General features: G+C 43.6%; 1 protein-coding gene across 1 annotated transcript in view; it reads right to left on the reverse strand.

Annotated features, from left to right (window-relative positions):
• LOC115161184 (SH3 and cysteine-rich domain-containing protein 2) overlaps nt 1-19735 on the reverse strand; it is a 50745-nt gene that overhangs the window by 3104 nt on the left and 27906 nt on the right. Inside the window, exons 2-9 of the mRNA XM_029711969.1 lie at nt 12662-13037; nt 12110-12204; nt 9066-9150; nt 8787-8899; nt 8520-8589; nt 6271-6326; nt 5199-5287; nt 4646-4697 (exon numbers count right to left, since the gene is read on the reverse strand). Of these exons, the coding sequence (XP_029567829.1) occupies nt 4646-4697; nt 5199-5287; nt 6271-6326; nt 8520-8589; nt 8787-8899; nt 9066-9150; nt 12110-12204; nt 12662-13037 (936 nt within the window). The remainder of the gene's footprint in view (nt 1-4645; nt 4698-5198; nt 5288-6270; nt 6327-8519; nt 8590-8786; nt 8900-9065; nt 9151-12109; nt 12205-12661; nt 13038-19735) is intronic.

The raw sequence follows: 19735 nt of genomic DNA on the forward strand, positions 1-19735 counted from the left end.
CCACGGGTGGCACGCTAACGTCCCACATAGCCCCAAGAAGTTAAGTAACCTTCTGTCTTACCAAATGTAACATATCATACTAATTTGAGTGTTCCGGATTTGCATTTACTATGTTACGTCTAGCCTATGAGACCAGGCTGAACTGTAGCACACCAAATACATGCCAATTGCCAAACGCTTTTGGGAACTTGAGCAGAAAAAGTGAATGACGATCCACAGAGGCAAAAAGGACAATGCCGGAGTTTAATTCAATAAGAGAAAAGCTGCAAAATGGGAAGTTACAAATAAATAGAAGGGAGGGCCAGAACAGTAGTCTAATGTTTGGGAAAGATTTTGTGAAGTGGTAAAAGAGGATGTTAGCAGTGTCGGCTATGTTATGTGTGATGATTGTGAGGCACTATACAAATTCGACAGTCACAAGACGGGGACTTCAAAAGGGCACGTCAAGGGAACTGTACAGTTTAGATGGGTTAAATGGAATAGTAGCATAACTGAAATCTGGACACTGACTGTTGGTCTATAACCTCTCACATAGCCTAATATAATATACTCCTGCAGAATAAAGCATTTCCTGCAGTAAAATTAAACACCAAATGTACATTTTTATCAGGAACAGGAGTGGAGAAATATGGATTTCTTTCTTTCTCAGCATCTTGAGAGAATGAATGCATGGTTAAGGACTGTCTGTAAATGGTGGAGGTGCTATCACCATCATAAAAGATGATCGTATTCCAACCACATAGAATATATGCATCCAAGCCAAACTGAAATCTTATGAAAACATGTTGGGCTATTTTTTTTTTAAACATACAATTTTCTTACAACCGGTCAAACTGATGTCATTTGAAAATGTTGCACGAAAAATCTTCCCTGTGTTTTGTTGTTATTGTTTTCTCCCCAGTACCTAAATGTCTTTGCTGCGCGAGCGAAGCAGAGATGAAAGAGGGAAATGAAAACAAACTTTACCCGATGTCAACTAGATTGAAACATTCATTCTGTCGATTTATGAACAAGCGTTTATTTAGTCTTCTACAAAAGGTGCTATCTGGAACGAGCGCATTTTCTATATTTGTGGGTTAGGGTCGGGTGCAAGCCTCAGATTGTCATGTTATTACATACTGTATAATCAGGCGGTTGCAGGTAGGTTATTAGCAAGTGCGGGCAGGTGCAGGTGAAGAAATAGCTGACCCGTGCATCACTACTGTATAAAGTATAGTAGATCCTGTTTGAATACTTGAATGCTTTCATGTCTTTTCTGATATTGACAAGACTGGAAGGGTGGGAGCTTTGTAATGGAGCCCTTAGATATACATTTGAAGTCAGAAGTTTACATACACTTAGGTTAGAGTCATTAAAACTCGTTTTTCCAACCACTCCACAAATTTCTTGTTACATTTTACATTTACATTTTTAGTCATTTAGCAGACGCTCTTATCCAGAGCGACTTACAGTAGTGAGTGCATACATTTCATGCATATTTTTTGCTTGTTTTGTACTGTTTGTTAACAAACTATAGTTTTGGCAAGTCGGTTAAGACATCTACTTTGTGCATGACAAGTAATTTTTACAACAATTGTTTACAGACAGATTATTTCACTTATAATTCACTGTATCACAATTCCAGTTGGTCAGAAGTTGTCTGTGCCTTTAAACAGCTTGGAAAATTCCAGAAAATGATGTCATGGCTTTAGAAGCTTCTGACAGGCTAATTGACATCATTTGAGTCAATTGGAGGTGTACCTGTGGATGTATTTAAAGGCCTACCTTCAAACTCAGTGCCTCTTTGCTTGACATCATGGGAAAATCAAAAGAAATCAGCCAAGACCCCAGAAAAATAATTGTAGAACTCCACAAGTCTGGTTCATCCTTGGGAGCAATTTCCAAATGTCTGAAGATACTACTTTCATCTGTACAAACAATAGTACGCAAGTATAAACACCATGGGACCACGCAGCTGTCATACCGCTTAGGAAGGAGACACGTTCTGTCTCCTAGAGATGAACGTACTTTGGTGCGAAAAGTGCAAATCAATCCCAGAACAGCAGCAAAGGACCTTGTGAAGATGCTGGAGGAAACAGGTACAAAAGTATCTATAGCCACAATAAAATTAGTCTTATATCAACATAAGCTGAAAGGCCGCTTAACAAGGAAGAAGCTGCTGCTCCAAAACCGCCATAAAAAACAGACTACTGTTTGCAACTGCACATGGGGACAAAGATCGTACTTTTTGGAGAAATGTCCTCTGGTCTGATTAAACAAAAATAGAGCTGTTTGGCCATAATGACCATTGTTATGTTTGCAAGCTGAAGAACACCATCCCAACCGTGAAGCACAGAGGTGGCAGCATTATGTTGTGGGGATGCTTTGCTGCAGGAGGGACTGGTGCACTTCACAAAATAGATGGCATCATGAGGATGGAAATTATGTGGATATATTGAAGCAACATCTCAAGACATCAGTCAGGAAGTTAAAGCTTGGTTGCAAATGGGTCTTCCAAATGGACAATGACCCCAAGCATACTTCCAAAATTGTGGTAAAATGGCTTAAGGACAACAAAGTCAAGGTATTGGAGTGGCCATCACAAAGCCCTGACCTCAATCCTATAGAAAATCTGTGGGTAGACCTGAAAAAGCGTGTGCGAGCAAGGAGGCCTACAAACCTGACTCAGTTACACCAGCTTTGTCAGGAGGAATGGGCCAAAATTCACCCAACTTATTGTGGGAAGCTTGTGAAAGGCTACCCGAAACGTTTGACCCAAGTTAACCTCTCTTGGGTAGGGGGCAGTATTTTCACGGCCGGATGAAAAACGTACCCAAATTAAACGGCCTACTACTCGGGCCCAGGAACTAGAATATGCATATTAGTAGATTTGGATAGAAAACACTCTGAAGTTTCTAAAACTGTTTGAATGATGTCTGTGAGTATAACAGAACTCATATGGCAGGCAAAAACCTGAGAAAAATCCAACCTGGAAGTGGGAAATCTGGTTCTTGTAGTCTTTTCAAGTGATTGCCTATCTAACACACAGTGACTTAGGTTTCCTTTTGCACTTCCTAAGGCTTCCACTAGATGTCAACAGTCTTTAGAAAGTTGTTTGAGGCTTCTATGGTGAACAGAGAGCGAACAAAGGAAGTTGTTGACTCAGGAAAGCACATGGGTTTATTGGCGCGCATTCACATGAGGGGTAGCTGTGTTCCAAAACGTTTTTCAAGACATTGGAATCGTCCGGTTGGAATATTACTGAAGTTCTAAGTTAAAAAGGCCATAAAGATTGATGCTATACAACGTTTGACATGTTTGAACGAACGTAAATAGACCTTTTTTTGACTTTTTGTCGTGACATTTTGGCCGCGCTTCCTACGCTTGGAGTAGCTTACTGAACGCGCAAACAACAAGGAGGTATTTGGACATAAATTATGGACTTTATCGAACAAAACAAAATTTATTGTGGACCTGGGAAGATCATCAAAGGTAAGTGAATATTTCTAATGCTATTTATGATTTTAGATGACTCCAAAATGGCGGGTATCTGTATTGCTTGATGTCTTTTTCTGAGCGCAGTACTCAGATTATTGCAAAGTGTGCTTTCCCCGTGAAGCTTTTTTGAAATCTGTCACAGCGGTTGCATAAAGGAGATGTTCATCTATAATTCTTTGAATAACAGTTTAATATTTTATCAACGTTTATGATGAGTATTTTTGTAAATTGTAGTGCTGATTCACCGGCAGTATTGGAGGCAAAATATTTTCTGAACATCACGCGCCAATGTAAAATGCTGTTTTTGGATATAAATATCAACTTGATCGAACAAGAAATGCATGTATTGTGTAACATGATGTCCTAGGAGTGTCATCTGATGAAGATCGTCAAAGGTTAGTGCATAATTTTAGCTGGTTTTCTGGTTTTTGTGACACCTGACCTTGCTAGGAAAATGGCAGTGTTTTTTCTTGTGTTGGAACTGTCCTAACATAATCTAACTTTATGCTTTCGCCGTAAAGCCTTTTTGAAATCGGACAATGTGGTTACATTAAGGAGACGTGTATCTTTAAAATGGTGTAAAATAGTCGTATGTTTGAGAACTTTGAATTATGACATTTTGTGGTTTTGAATTTGGCGCTCTGATTTTTCACTGGCTGTTGAATAGTGTGAACCGTGGTGTGTTTTAACCTCTAAGCAAGAGAGGTTAAACAATTTAAAGGCAATGCTACCAAATACTAATTGAGTGTATGTAAACTTCTGACCCACTGGGAATGTGATGAAAGAAATAAAAGCTGAAATAAATAATTCTCTTTACTATTATTCTCTCTATTATACATTTCACATTCTTAAAATAAAGTGGGGATCCTAACTGGCCTAAGACAGGGAATTTGTACTAGGATTAAATGTCAGGAATTGTGAAAAACTGAGTTTAAATGTATTTGGCTGAGGTGTATGTAAACTTTCGACTTCAACTGTACATATCCAAATGTGTTGCATTTTTCTAAAGGAAGGAAGGAAGGAAGAACTGCAGGAAGAACGGAAGGAAGGAAGAACAGAAGGAAGGAAGGAAGAACAGAAGGAAGGAAGGAAGAACAGAAGGAAGGAAGGAAGAACAGAAGGATAGCAAAAGAATTATAACAAAACAAAAAACGTATTTTTCACCCACCTTCCACCAGTCCTCATTGGAGTCATCAGTTACTTGCACTCGATCGCCAGGTCTGAGAGGGAAACAACAGGTCCTGATTAAACACACAAATGCACACACACACACACACACACACACACATTCCCGGCTGCCTGTCCTTCTCAGTCTGTGGCTCCAACAGCGTTGCCAGTTACGTCTCAGACCCCCAGTGAGAAGGCAGATGGTCTGAGAGATGTGTTGGCACTGCACACCTGTCCTTCCTCTTTCTCTCACCTGCCCACTGCGACAGTACCCCCTCCTCATACACACATACCTTTCTCCCTTCATCCATTCTTCATCACTGCCTATTTCTTTACCTCTAACTTTTTACCTTTCATGTGGTAATGCGAAGTCTGACTTACTGTCTGAATATGACTGAACACGTGTGCAGGCACACACACACACACACACACACACACACACACACACACACACACACACACACACACACACACACACACACACACACACACACACACACACACACACACACACACACACACACACACACAAAGGTACTATGTATTTAACTCACTGCAACTCCAGATCATTCTTCTCCTGAGGAATGAACTTGTACAGAGCCACGTAGGTGTGTACAGAGTGGACGTCGATGCGCTTTGGAGTCTGGACACACGCACACACCAGATTAGTCTAATACACACACTTTGTATTTCATTTGATTACTTTGGTACTATTTTCACAAGTATGTGTGTGGCGAATTTTCAAAACTTCTATTACAAATTTCCAAACTGGTAACACTTGTAATGCAGCAAGTCTTGCATTCAAAACCTTTCATTGTGCATTCGTTTTGTTTGTGGACATCTTTCACCATTGATCCAAAATATAAGTTTACTTCGAAATATAATGAGTACATTGGTTCACCAAAACACAAAATAATGATATCTTCTCAATTTAGTTATTTTAACAACCAGTTAATCCAATAGCAAAAAATGTAATATGCATGTTTAAAAATTGCCCATTGAATGTAGAATGCTTCAGTACTGTAAATTACAGTACATTACACTGTTTTCACATTAGGCAATACACTTGCACTACACATTCAAATTTACTGAACATAGCATTTACGTAATTTCTATCCCATGTGTGACCAAAGGTGTGATCATTGAAGTCATCTTTCACAATGTAATTAAATGAAAGAAATGAAAGAGACATAATATTTAGCAGGCACTAGTTTCTGTCCAGCCTGTCTTGAGCATTTGGCCATAGGTTCTCATCGAAATCGCAGTAAATATCCTCATTGTTCATGCGCCTGGGGAAAACCGTTTTGGCATGGCGAATCCAAGCCTGACATACTGTAGGGCTAGTTTGATGTCATTGCATGCCTCATCCATGGCCTGAAGGAGGGTGGTACACTCATGGGGATGGCAATCAATCGTAAATAGCATATACTACGCTATTACGGTACTGTATTGGCCTATGCCATTTTAGTAAAACAGGGGTGAACAAAAAGTCACATGGAGGTTGATAGGTAGAGTTTGAAAGAAGGATAGATAAAGAGAGGGAGGGTTTAAAGTTAGAGGTGAAGAAGGATGAAAGGAGGAAAGGAAAGAGGAAACACTTGCGAAAGCGATATGCTGACTACGCACCTTCAGACTGACCCTGTCCTCTGAATCAGCCTTCTCACTTTCAGGAGGGTTGAGAGCTAGAGGGAGAGAGAGATAGATAGAGAGAGGGGGAGAGATAGAGAGAGAACGAGAGAGAGAGAAAGAGAGAGAGAAGATAGCTCGAGAGCAGGGAAGAGAGAGAGGAGAGAGAGAAAGAGATAGGGAGGGAGGGAGGGAGGGAGGGAGAGTGAAAGAGAGAGGGAGCATACAGATTGAAAGAGAGCAGAGATACAGAAACAGATAAAGAGAGAAAGAGGGAGGGGGTCTTGTCACTTTGCAGTATAGCACAAAGACAAGGTCAGTTAGTTAAAGCATACACAGTACTTTATATCATCGGATTTATTGAAGATGGAAAAACACTGGTGAATTCACTACAGACACGCATGCATACACAAACACACACACAGGCATACTCTCTCACACACACACACACACACACACACACACACACACACACACACACACACACACACACACACACACACACACACACACACCACCTAGTTTTGGCAATGAAAGGCCTTCTCAGTTTAATGGATGGGTATAATGATAGTCTATAATGAAAGAGATTATTTCAGGAGAGAGGACAATGGTTGACAGTCCAGGCTTGGCTTTTTGCAAGTTCAACCAACTAGTCACGTTGATGCAACATTACATATATAACATTACATTGATTACATTTAAATGACATGACATTGATACATGAGTTTGAAATAATGAGGAAATAGGTTGACTCAACCATTTAAAGCCCAGAGTTTTGGGGGTTTGGAGTGAGCGTGCTTTAGGGTGAAAGGATAGGGAGGGGCAATGTTTCCTCTCAGCAACGCGAGTGCACAGGCGCAGCTTCCCAGGGACTGCCGCGCACAGAAGAAATATCAAGTCGCGCAGAGAAGCACGAAGTTCTAGAGTTTCCCCCATTAGTTAACATTAGCAATGTTTGCCTTTACTATGGGAATTGTAATAGAATCAACGCAATATTAGCCACTTTCAATGCAACATACCAAAATAAAAAAAATTATTCATGCCTTAGTATGCAAAACTAACTATGCAAAATATTTTGTTGTAGGCAGAACGCATCGGAATAGGATTCTATTGCCCGTACTCTAAACAGACTGGTGCGCAATAACCAATCAGAGCTGCAGTAGACCTACATGCAAATGAACCATTGCCATATATGGATTTGTGCCATTCACTTTGAACTGGACTGTTTTACACCAGGAGTGGTTGTGATTATTATGCGCTTCTTTTGAGATCGAAGCGAGAGCTGCATGTAGCCACGTGTTCACATTTGTTCATATTCTTTGCTAGTTAGTGAGTTATTAGCCCAGTTATAGCTAACTTGTAGTTAGCAATGTGGGAGTGATTGCTTCCTACAAGAGTCCAAAACGTGTGTTTCTAGCCATCTTTGAAAATCGAGTCAGGTAAAGAGATTTTTTTTGTCTTAAAGGGGCAGTGTTGCATTTTGAGACAGGCTTGAAGAAGCTAAGTAGCTAATAGGTAGAGGGTAGCATCATTTGTCTGATTCTCTATAAGAATGGTATAAGAATAATAACTCATTTTATTTGGTAAAGTGTTTTCTTGCATCAAACAACATTTTCAATCACCTCCTTATCTGAAAGGACAAGTGGATAAACAGGTTAATGTCAAGCCCTGCATGTTTTTTTTCAAAAGTCTCTTGAATGTAAGCCTGCATCAAACACCACACATTGGCTGTTACTGTAGGCTGAATGATAGAAACCCTATTTCCATGTTAAAATGTTATGTGATTTATTTTCTCCATCGTTTAAAAAAAAATGGTAGGCCACTCTGGGAGGCCTACATTATGATCAAATAGCCACAGTAGTCTACTTGGCCACTTAAAACTGTAAATTAAAGCAGGTACAGCCTCAGTGTTCACAGAAAAATATTAGAAATATTAGAGGAAACATTGGGGAGGGGTTAGGGATAATAGCAAAGATGGTGAATAAATGAAGATAGTTCACTCTGGCTGTTTACCATTGAAAAAAATTGTAATTTGTAATCTACTTAACGGGGTGGCTCTCCCATAGATACCAATGATGGGTCTGGTCTGCTTAGTTCATTGAATGTATATGAACCAGAAAAAAAACTGAGAGTGGGATGTCTCACTTCCTCTTCCATCTCTGATAATAGGTTAGGAGTGAGAGGTTGGGGTGAGATGTCAGGTAATAGGTTAGGGGTGAGTAAATTGTGGGGAATTTGATCCAACTCACTCTCAGTCTCTGGGACAAACTCCTCCTCAACGATTGGTTGTGTTTCCAGTCCCTCCCCTACTCTCTCCACCTAAAGAAGATCAGAACAAGGTGCCAAGTCAGAGAGGGAAGAAGACAGCGTGCAAAAAAGGAAAGAAGCTGGGAAAATACTGCTCAGTTTTAACTCTTATTGTTAGCATTTGTATATCAAAACACATTGCTTTAGTGAGAAAACATTTCAAATCGACTATTTGTATCTATGAACGCAAGTGCGTGGAAACAGTGTACCTTATGAATGGGGGACTCAGTGATGCTTCCGAAGCTAGAGCGACTCATCTGTGCCAGCGACGTCCCATAACGCAGAGCCTCATACACAGGGTCAACTCCCCCTTTATCAGACTCTAGAAACACACACACACACACACACACACACACACAGAGAGAAAAAAACAATGTGTCAGACTAAAGACCAGATCTTGGAATGAACTAATGGTCTATGTATCTGTAGCATCAACACTGATCACTCAAGCAACATGCACGCGCACACACACATACACACTCCCTCACCTTGCGATGGTAGAGCTTCCTTGACCACCCCTAACATATCGTTAGTCAAGAGAGGGGAGCTGAAGTTTCGTTTAAAGGCCCCGGTCTAGCAGGCGAGAAAGAGAGAAGGAGAGTGGGATGAGAAGAGACAGAGAGGGGATGAATAACTGTCCCTATTTATTCATTTTATTTAACCTTTATTTAACTAGGCAATTCAGTTAAGAACAAATTCTTACCCTATCAGCTGAATGTTATTTAAGCAGCGAAAAGCAGACAAACACAAATGTCAGAAACTTTCCCACCGTAAATGGATAGTCTTGTGGTTTACAAAGGGAGCTGAAAATGTATGTGTGCGTGTGTGCGTGTGCGTGTGCGTGTGTGTGTGTGTGTGCGGGTGTGTGCGTGCGTGTGTATGATATTCCCTCTGCAGTCTGTGGCTCGGGGGTCACTGTAAATTGAACAAGCAGACAGGTGGAACTCGATTCTTAGCCTTCTGCATTTGCAATGAACTGTACCTGCACTCTCTTATCATGTCTATCTGTACAGCATCGTTCACACCTCACACCCAATTTCAGCTAGACAAGCACAACAAAGCCTCGGCATTGTCGTTTGACAGAAAACCAACATTCGCCACAGTAATACCCAAGCTGTTGGGATTAAAATAGTCCACAGACGTGTGAGGCAATGAATCACAGATTCTGATTTAGAAATAGGAACGGAATAGAACTCAAAGGTCGATCTGAGTCATTGAAAGTTTTGTATTTGACAGAGGGAGCAGTGTTGTGTCGTTGTTTTTTCCTGTACGAGCCCGTCCTAGGTGCAGCGTAGCTCTACTTTCATCTTTGCGGCATCAGAGCGTAAAATATATCCATATATCAACAGCTGTCATCAGTGGCTGGATGAGAGCTTATACAGAAAGGAGAAGATAAGGTGTCAGGACCACGCTAATGTGATAAGGCACTTTACCCAAGACCTGAAGACTTGTGTTAGCTTCCGAGGTAATGCCTTGGCTTCAGTTCAGTGGGCTAACACAGTCTTGTGATGAGAACTGATAACCGAAAGCATAACATAGGACCAGGCAGTGTCATCGACAAAATATTGTCAACCATACTCATGTAAGGTGAACCGTGACGAGTGACCTCACCCAAGGCGGGAAGACTCGCGTTGGCTCCAAGAGCTAATGCCTTGGTTTAGTTTGGTGCACCGACGCGGTCTTGTGGCGATAACTGGTCGATCACTCTCGCTTCTTCCAAATATAACATTTTGGAAACATAAATCATAAGTCATTATATGAGCTGAGTATCCTCTCTGCATTTGATTAGATTAGTCTTATTATAACAGATGCGCCACCGTGAGATTTTGATAAATGAGACGAGAGGTTCCTATTGGCTATCAAGATGGCCCCAAGGTGCTCAGCAGGGCACGTGGGGAATTGGAGGGGTGACTTTCTACTTTCTCTGGAGTGATCTAAAGTCAATTTAACGCTTATTGCTTCTCTTATTGCTTATCTTGGGGGCCTCCTCGTCCCTGTCCAAATTACAGCTTCACCTCTGATAGGGTAAAACGATGATGAGAACGAGAGGGAGAGAGAGAGAGAGAGAGAGAGAGAGAGAGAGAGAGAGAGAGAGAGAAAGAGAGAATAGATAACTAAACTAGTTGTGTTCACAAAACTCTTGCTCGATAATCTTGGCCGACGACTTTATTTTATAGTATTTGGTGGTGAAGCTGAGAGGGGTTGAATTACGAACCAAACTTACCTAATCATCCCTTCTCCCCACCCCAATCGGGCCTTTATTATAATTATTGGTCTGGGCTGGGTATTGGGCTAGATTACTAATGCACCTTTGAAGATATTCCCACTGGCTGGATTCAATGTGGCTCCCAGATGTCCAACTGATTAAGATTTTTGGACACTTTTGGACAAACACACAATTGCCCCTCTTTTGACCTCAAACGAGACTGGTGTCCAATCCTGTATTGACACCATCACTCCTAACTCCTAGCCCCTAGGCATTGTGTAGATCAGAGAGGATTGGATAGGTGTAAGCAATATGGAGGACATTTTCAACGAGCCTATCTGAAGGCAAGGTGAATTTACCAGTGTAACCATATTTTCCAAACCCTCACTTTGCTTTTCATAATGTTTGGTCCTTGTTTTTTTTAAAAATAAATTGTAATTTACTCTACAAAAGAAAAACGCTGACGTCACTAAGTTAAATGAATTAAAAGTTTAAAAATGAATTCAAATTAAAATCCCACTCCACAGGGGCCATATTTAATTTGCATACAAAGTGACACCAAAATTCATTACATACTAATCAGGGGGGGCAACACGGGTTTAAACTTATGTACGGGCTACTGTAGCATGTTGCTGCTGTCTCTCCTCCATTATGACATGCAGCGGACACAAGTTTTGCTGCTGGCGGACATGTCGCGTCCCGCGGGAACTGCGAGCACCTCAAACACACCGCATTTCACACTGAATTAGCCACAGCGCCTGGTGCAGGGAGATGTTGATTTTTCCCACTGACTTGAGAAAATCGGATCCATGCAAGAAGAGGGTGAGTAGGGGGGGGTGACAGGGGGATGGATGGGGGGAAAAAAACAGGACAGCGCTATCTGCCTCAGCCCTCGCCTCGGCTTTTGTTCCACATATAGAAATTCAGAGTCATTGCGGATCATTTTATTATGGCTCTCACTCATCCTCTTCTCCTCTCTTTTCTTCAGCTGTTTCTCTTTGTCAGGTTGTCAATTCTCTTTCTATTTCTATCCTCTCTTTTCTTTTTTTTAAGCTCCTCTAGTGGAAAAACGATCATCCTCTTCTAACACGATTGGGACTTTGAGACTACATGCAGCCCCCCCCCCCCCCCCCCGCAAGCCCACCTTGCATAGTGAGGGTATTGGGTGCACCATGCCCCCCCCCCCCAAAAAAACATATTTAGACCGTAATTGTTGAGGATCAGAAAGCAGTAGATATCTAACTCTAGAACAGTCCACTACTTAGGTTGTAATGGTTGAGTACAAGACAGCTGTGGGGAAATCTGAATCTAGGGCAGTTGACTCACCTTTCCTGTGCAGGGCTGTTGGGACAGCTCAGAGGAGCACCAGAGGTGGGTGCCCAGCTTACAGGCTTTACAGCGCAGACCCTGCTTGGAGTTCCCTGCACAGATAGGAAGCCAGGTTACTACAGTACTGTACTTTCCTTTACTATACTATACATACACAACAGTAGCCTCAGCTCACACAATACAATCCATTCATCAATCAATCAATCAATCAATCAATCAATCAACTAGAACTAGGTTGTACAATGTCAAAGTGACCCTTTTGATGAGAGATGTTATAGGCAACATGTGTATGGACAGTGTGATTATTAGCCATATCTACTTCGAACTCATCCTCAATCAAAATCCTAACTTGCCATTTGGCCACAAGAGCTCAAACTTTCATGGAAACATTGCACTGATCACATGGGATTGCTAGATTGTGTTGGACGTGCATACTGTCTGTCAGTAGTCTGCCCAAAGATAATAGCTTTTATGTGACATGATCTACCAGAAGATTATTTGCATTTCATGTCACTGCATTAAGGGAACACTGGACCTGAATCGACCTACCCTGGATCACGTGTTTGCATTGCTGGCAGCAGGTGGGCCGGCGGAAGACGTGCTCCTGGAAACAGTGGGTCTTCACTAGCCGGGCCTGGAGCTGGCCCTGGAGCTGGGCTTTGGAGGTCAGGGAGAGGGAGGGACTGAGGGAGGGAGAGTGGGACGAAAGCGAGGGGTTGGGGCTGAGCGAAGGGGAGAGGGAGGGTGAGCGCTCGCAGGTCAGGGGCGTCTCCCCGAAGGGTGGTGGCGAGGAGGTCAGCGGAGGCTCCTGGATGATCCCAGAGGGCAGGCGGACTTCCCCGTTGCTGGGGCGCTGGAAGAAGTTGTCCACGCTCTTGCTGCGCATCACTGACTTGAAGGACAAGGAGCGCTTTAGTCGCTGCAGCTGTGGAAAGAGAGGAGTGGAGACATTAGGTTAGCATGAATAGACAAGAGCTGGGGAATGACAAAATCACTGACACTGGTCGTTCAGAAAAGCAGGGTGCACTCAATAAGGGCTGAATCGTAACTTGAGACCCATGTACGCACCTAGCAACTCCAGAATTCGAACACAATTTGACAAAGCACTATAACTTCGCTGTCTCCACGTAACGATAACAAAGGTGGTTCGGTAGAACCACTCTCGAGTAATGAGTAACCTTGCCAGAGACCTGAAGAATTGTGTTAACTTCCCAAGCTAATGCATATGAGCTTATTGCGCAGCAGGCTAACGTAGTCTTGTGGCACGAGACCTGGGTTTGACCGCAGCCACTCACATCTCCCCAAGATCCCTGGTCATGATCTGTGTTCAACCCACTGGATCAAAGACATTCATTCCATCCATCCATTCATTCATTCATTTATTCATTCACTCAGTGATGATGAAAACAAAACGACCACAGAATTTGCTAACAGACTCTTAAAAAAACAAATCTAAACGCTAACATTTTAGCAGCAGCTAGAAACAGCTCTTCTGACTTGAATAAGGTGACAGGAGTGAGACAGAGGGAAGCGAGACAGAGACCCTGCAGTACCCTCTGACTGCCCTTGTCCTACAACACCACAGTTGGCTTGTTTGGATCAGAATTATAGCAGATCCAGGGAACTCAAGTCAATACCCCTTAAAATTCAGATTTGATTAGTTTATTGACCGGTCTGCTCCTCCGTACTGTGATGTACTGATGCACAACAAGGAACAAACACTAGGTTGATATTTCACTCCTCCGGCCGCCTCACTTTCAGTGGACTTGCCCAGTCATCTTGGCCGCGATATTATGATGCTGCTAATGATATAAGATTATGGGGAGTGGAAGGCAATGAGGTCCTATGGTATGATAATAAGCCACAGATTCCTACATCAATAGAATGGCCTACGGAATGAGAGAGCACACATGCAGGCACACACACACACACACACACACACACACACACACACACACACACACACACACACACACACGTTTGTTTTACTACCAGTGTGGGGACCAAACTATTGATTCCCATTCAAAATCCTATATTCCCTAACCCCTAATCCTAAATTTAACCCTGAGCCCTTAATTTAACCCTAACCTTAATCCTAACTTTAACCACAAACCCCTAATCCTAACTCCGAACCAATGGTACTCCAACCCTGTCCTAACCATAACCCTAACCTTAAACCTAACCCCTAACTCTAACCCTAACTCTAATTCTAACCGTAAACCTAATTGTAACCCTAACCCTAAACCTAACCCCTAAGCCTAAAATAACATTTTCCTTGTGGGTACCGACGAAATGTCTCCAATTTTCCTTGTTTTTATATATAGTAAAACCAAAAACACACTCACACGCAGCGATAGTCACAAAGATTGAGGTGAAAGTGTTGGGCATACCGCTATTAGCTGCCTATCTGACCGGTACGGCCTTTTTTTACATTTTTTTCTGTGGCGCAGTATAGTTGTGTGTTATGTCTACGCCTTACAGCTTGTGTCTGTGGTGTATAGCTAGCTGTTTGTTATATGCTTTTCGGTGTATTTTGTCTGCAGGTTACAGCTTGTTTGTTTCTGTTTGCACCTGCACTGCAGTAGCCTAAAGATAAAGAAATATGACACAACTGTGTGTGTGTGTGTGTATATATCATTATCAAGGCCTTGTATAAGTTGGCGTGTGTGTGTGTGCGCATGCGTGCCTGCATATATTCGTGTCTCCATATGTCTGTGTCACTGAGTGTTTGTAGCCTTCACATCATTTCCCTCTGCACCTGCGGAAGCTTATTGGAGCCTGCGCTCACTCGGAGAAACGGTCATCAATAACGCTGAGTGGGTTCCTCTTTTCCTCCCTTAAGCCATGGCTCCACTGACGCCAATTATCTTGAGTGATGAAAAGAGCACTCTCTCTGTTGACCCATTAGCGAGCACCTCTTGCAAGTGTTTTTCTACCCCTGCATACAGGCTCATTTTTAATGGGCTTTTATAGGGTTGACTGGTGGTTCATTCAAAATAGTCTATTTGATTTTTTTTCTCTTTCCACCACATCGTTTACACATTTGACCTTGTTTTTAATGTACTTAATAGTAGAAACACTTGAGTAAATGTGGGATAAAAAGTATATTGAAAGCAGGTGCTTCCACATAGGTGTGGTTCCTGAGTTAATTAAGCAATTATTTAAGGCCATTATTTTGGCTACGATGGCTATGTCCACATAGGATGACAATGCCCGCATCCACAGGGCACGATCAGTCACCGAATGGTTTGATGAGCTTGAAAACGATGGAAACCATATGCCATGGCCGTCTCAGTCACCAGTCTCAGATCTCGACCTTGGGTAAGGTATTGAAACACTTAAAAGCCTTCTTAAAGACAACTTCTTCTGTGAAATCTGAAAGATAAATTATAATGACATAATTGTATAAAAATAATATTCATTATTATATCATTAACAAATATATTTTGCTATACCTATTTCAAAGCTGGAGAGTAAAACCTGTAAGTTTCATCAAATTCTGTAGCGCATCAAATTAATTTCCTGACTTGTGACATAGAATTATGTTCTATCATCTACTTTACACAAAGAACCAGCAATTTCAACCTATTTACAGTGCATTCAGAAAGTATTCAGACCCCTTGACCTTTTCCACATTTTGTTACGTTACAGCCTTATTCTAAAATGTATTAAATAACATTTTTCCTCAGTCTACACACAATACCCCATAATGACAATGCAAAAACAGGTTTTTAGATTTTTTTCCAAATCTATATATATATATATATATATATATACTGCTCAAAAAAATAAAGGGAACACTTAAACAACACATCCTAGATCTGAATGAAAGAAATAATCTTATTAAATACTTTTTTCTTTACATAGTTGAATGTGCTGACAACAAAATCACCCAAAAATAATCAATGGAAATCCAATTTATCAACCCATGGAGGTCTGGATTTGGAGTCACACTCACAATTAAAGTGGAAAACCACACTACAGGCTGATCCAACTTTGATGTAATGTCCTTAAAACAAGTCAAAATGAGGATCAGTAGTGTGTGTGGCCTCCACGTGCCTGTATGACCTCCCTACAACGCCTGGGCATGCTCCTGATGAGATGGCGGATGGTCTCCTGAGGGATCTCCTCCTAGACCTGGACTAAAGCATCCGCCAACTCCTGGACAGTCTGTGGTGCAACGTGGCGTTGGTGGATGGAGCGAGACATGATGTCCCAGATGTGCTCAATTGGATTCAGGTCTGGGGAACGGGCGGGCCAGTCCATAGCATCAATGCCTTCCTCTTGCAGGAACTGCTGACACACTCCAGCCACATGAGGTCTAGCATTGTCTTGCATTAGGAGGAACCCAGGGCCAACCGCACCAGCATATGGTCTCACAAGGGGTCTGAGGATCTCATCTCGGTACCTAATGGCAGTCAGGCTACCTCTGGCGAGCACATGGAGGGCTGTGCGGCCCCCCAAAGAAATGCCACCCCACACCATGACTGACCCACCGCCAAACCGGTCATGCTGGAGGATGTTGCAGGCAGCAGAACGTTCTCCACGGCGTCTCCAGACTCTGTCACGTCTGTCACGTGCTCAGTGTGAACCTGCTTTCATCTGTGAAGAGCACAGGGCGCCAGTGGCGAATTTGCCAATCTTGGTGTTCTCTGGCAAATGCCAAACGTCCTGCACAGTGTTGGGCTGTAAGCACAACCCCCACCTGTGGACGTCGGGCCCTCATACCACCCTCATGGAGTCTGTTTCTGACCGTTTGAGCAGACACATGCACATTTGTGGCCTGCTGGAGGTCATTTTGCAGGGCTCTGGCAGTGCTTCTCCTGCTCCTCCTTGCACAAAGGCGGAGGTAGTGGTCCTGCTGCTGGGTTGTTGCCCTCCTACGGCCTCCTCCACGTCTCCTGATGTACTGGCCTGTCTCCTGGTAGCGCCTCCATGCTCTGGACACTACGCTGACAGACACAGCAAACCTTCTTGCCACAGCTCGCATTGATGTGCCATCCTGGATGAGCTGCACTACCTGAGCCACTTGTGTGGGTTATAGACTCCGTCTCATGCTACCACTAGAGCGAAAGCACCGCCAGCATTCAAAAGTTACCAAAACATCAGCCAGGAAGCATAGGAACTGAGAAGTGGTCTGTGGTCCCCACCTGCAGAACAACTCCTTTATTGGGGGTGTCTTAGTAATTGCCTATAATTTCCACCTGTTGTCTATTCCATTTGCACAACAGCATGTGAAATGTATTGTCAATCAGTGTTGCTTCCTAAGTGGACAGTTTGATTTCACAGAAGTGTGATTGACTTGGAGTTACATTGTGTTGTTTAAGTGTTCCCTTTATTTTTTTGAGCAGTGTATATATATATATATATATATAAAAAAAAATCCCTCATTTACATAAGTATACCTAGCCTTTGCTATGAGACTTGAAATGGAGATCAGGTGCATCCTGTTTCCACTGATCATCTGGAGATGTTTCTACAACTTGTTTGGAGTCCACCTGTGATAAATTCCATTGATTGGACATGATTTGGAAAGGCACATACCTGTGTATATAAGGTCCCACAGTTGACAGTGCATGTCAGAGCAAAAACCAAGCCATGAGGTCGAAAGGAATTGTTCTTGCAGCTCCGAGACAGGATTGTGTCAAGGCACAGATCTGGGGAAGGGTACAAAAACATGTCTGCAGCATTGAAGGTCCCCAAGAACACAGTGGCCTCTATCATTCTAAAATGGAAGAAGTTTGGAACCACCAAGACTCTTCCTAGAGCTAGCCGCCCGGCCAAACTGAGCAATCGGGGGAGAAGGACCTTGGTCATGGAGGTAACCAAGAACCTGATGGTCACTCTGACAGAGCTCCAGAGTTCCTCTGTGGAGATGGAAGAACCTTCCAGTAGGACAACCATCTCTGCAGCACTCCACCAATCCGGCCTTTATGGTAGTGGCCAGACGGAAGCCATTCCGCAGTCAAAGGCACATGACAGCCCGCTTGGGGAGTGCTCTGAGACCATGAGAAACAAGATTCTCTTGTTGCTGCTGGCACAACCATCTCATGGTCGAGGATGAAAAGCACAGACTGGTCACCTAAATGCCGGAAGACCTGCTTCCCTGTCTCCTGTGGTTCCATGTCGTTTGAGAGTCCTATGGGACCTAAAGGACGTATTCTCCAAGACCCGTGCTACTTGTCTACCTCATCGCCCCTGGGAATGTGCCATTGACCTGTTTCCAGTGCTACACCTCCGCGCAGACGCATCTACCCTCTGTCTGTGGCTGAGACCAAGGCCATGGAGAATTACATTCAAAAGAGGCACTCCAACAGGGTTTCATCCGCACATCCAAGTCCCCTGCATCGGCTGGTTTCTTCTTCGTGGCCAAGAAGGACGGAGGATTACGCCCATGTATCGATTACCGAGGACTCAATGACATTACCAAGAAGTATCGGTACCCTCTCCCGTTGGTGCCATCAGCCATCGAGCAGCTCCGCTGGGCCCAGTTCTTCACCAAACTGGACCTGCGGAGTGCCTACAATCTCATCCGCATCCGGGAGGGGGATGCGTGGAAGATGGCGTTCAGCACGATGTCTGGTCACTACGAGTATTTGGTTATGCCCTTTGGCTTAGCCAATGCTCCGTCAGTGTTCCAGGCATTCGTCAACGAGGTGTTCAGGGACATGCTCGGACGGCAGGTGATTGTATACATCGATGACATCCGGATCTTCTCGACCAACCTGAAGGATCACATCACTCACGTTCGAGTAGTCCTGGAACGCCTATTGGTCAACCACCTGTTCGTCAAGGCGGAGAAGTGTCAATTCCACCAGAGGGCTATATTCTTCTTGGGTTACCAAATCAGCCCGCAGGGAGTGAGGATGGAGGACACGAAGGTAGATGCGGTAAGGTCATGGCCAGTCCCAACCACCATCAAGGGGTTACAACGGTTTTTGGCGTTTGCCCATTTCTACCTCCGCTTCATCAGGAACTTCTGTGCTGTCGCCACCCCTCTTACCTCCCTCCTCAAGGGTGGGCCTCACAGGCTGGTGTGGTCTCCAGCAACTGATGAGGCCTTTCGTCTCCTCAAGGGGCGTTTCACCTCCGCCTTCTTGCTAAAACACCCAGATCCCACACTACCTTTTGTGGTTGAGGTAGACACATCTGAGGTGGGCGTGGGGGCAGTTTTGTCACAAAGACAGGGTAACTCATTGAAATTGTATCCTTGTGCTTTTTTCTCCAAGAAACTGTCCTCCGCAAAGAGGGATTACAACGTCGGCGATTGGGAGCACCTTGCGGTGAAGTTGGCATTAGAGGAGTGGAAACACTGACTTGAGGGCGCCATGGAACCATTCGTCAACCTCACCGACCACCGGCACCTAGAATACATATGGACAGCGAGGAGACTGAATCCGCGCCAAGCCAGGTGGGCCCTTTTCTTCACCAGGTTCGACTTCACGCTGACCTATCGCCCAGGTTCTAAGAACATCAAGGCCGATGCTCTGTCCCCTATCTACAATTCGGGAGAAGTTCTTGTCCAGAGGGCACCCATAATCTCATCCTCCCGAGTCGTGGGTCCAGTGGTTTGGGACATAGATGTGGACATCCACCAGGCTCTAGAGAGGGAGCCCACACCCT

The sequence above is a fragment of the Salmo trutta genome, chromosome 2, assembly GCF_901001165.1.
Source record: "Salmo trutta chromosome 2, fSalTru1.1, whole genome shotgun sequence".
NCBI classification, from domain to species: Eukaryota; Metazoa; Chordata; class Actinopteri; order Salmoniformes; family Salmonidae; genus Salmo; species Salmo trutta.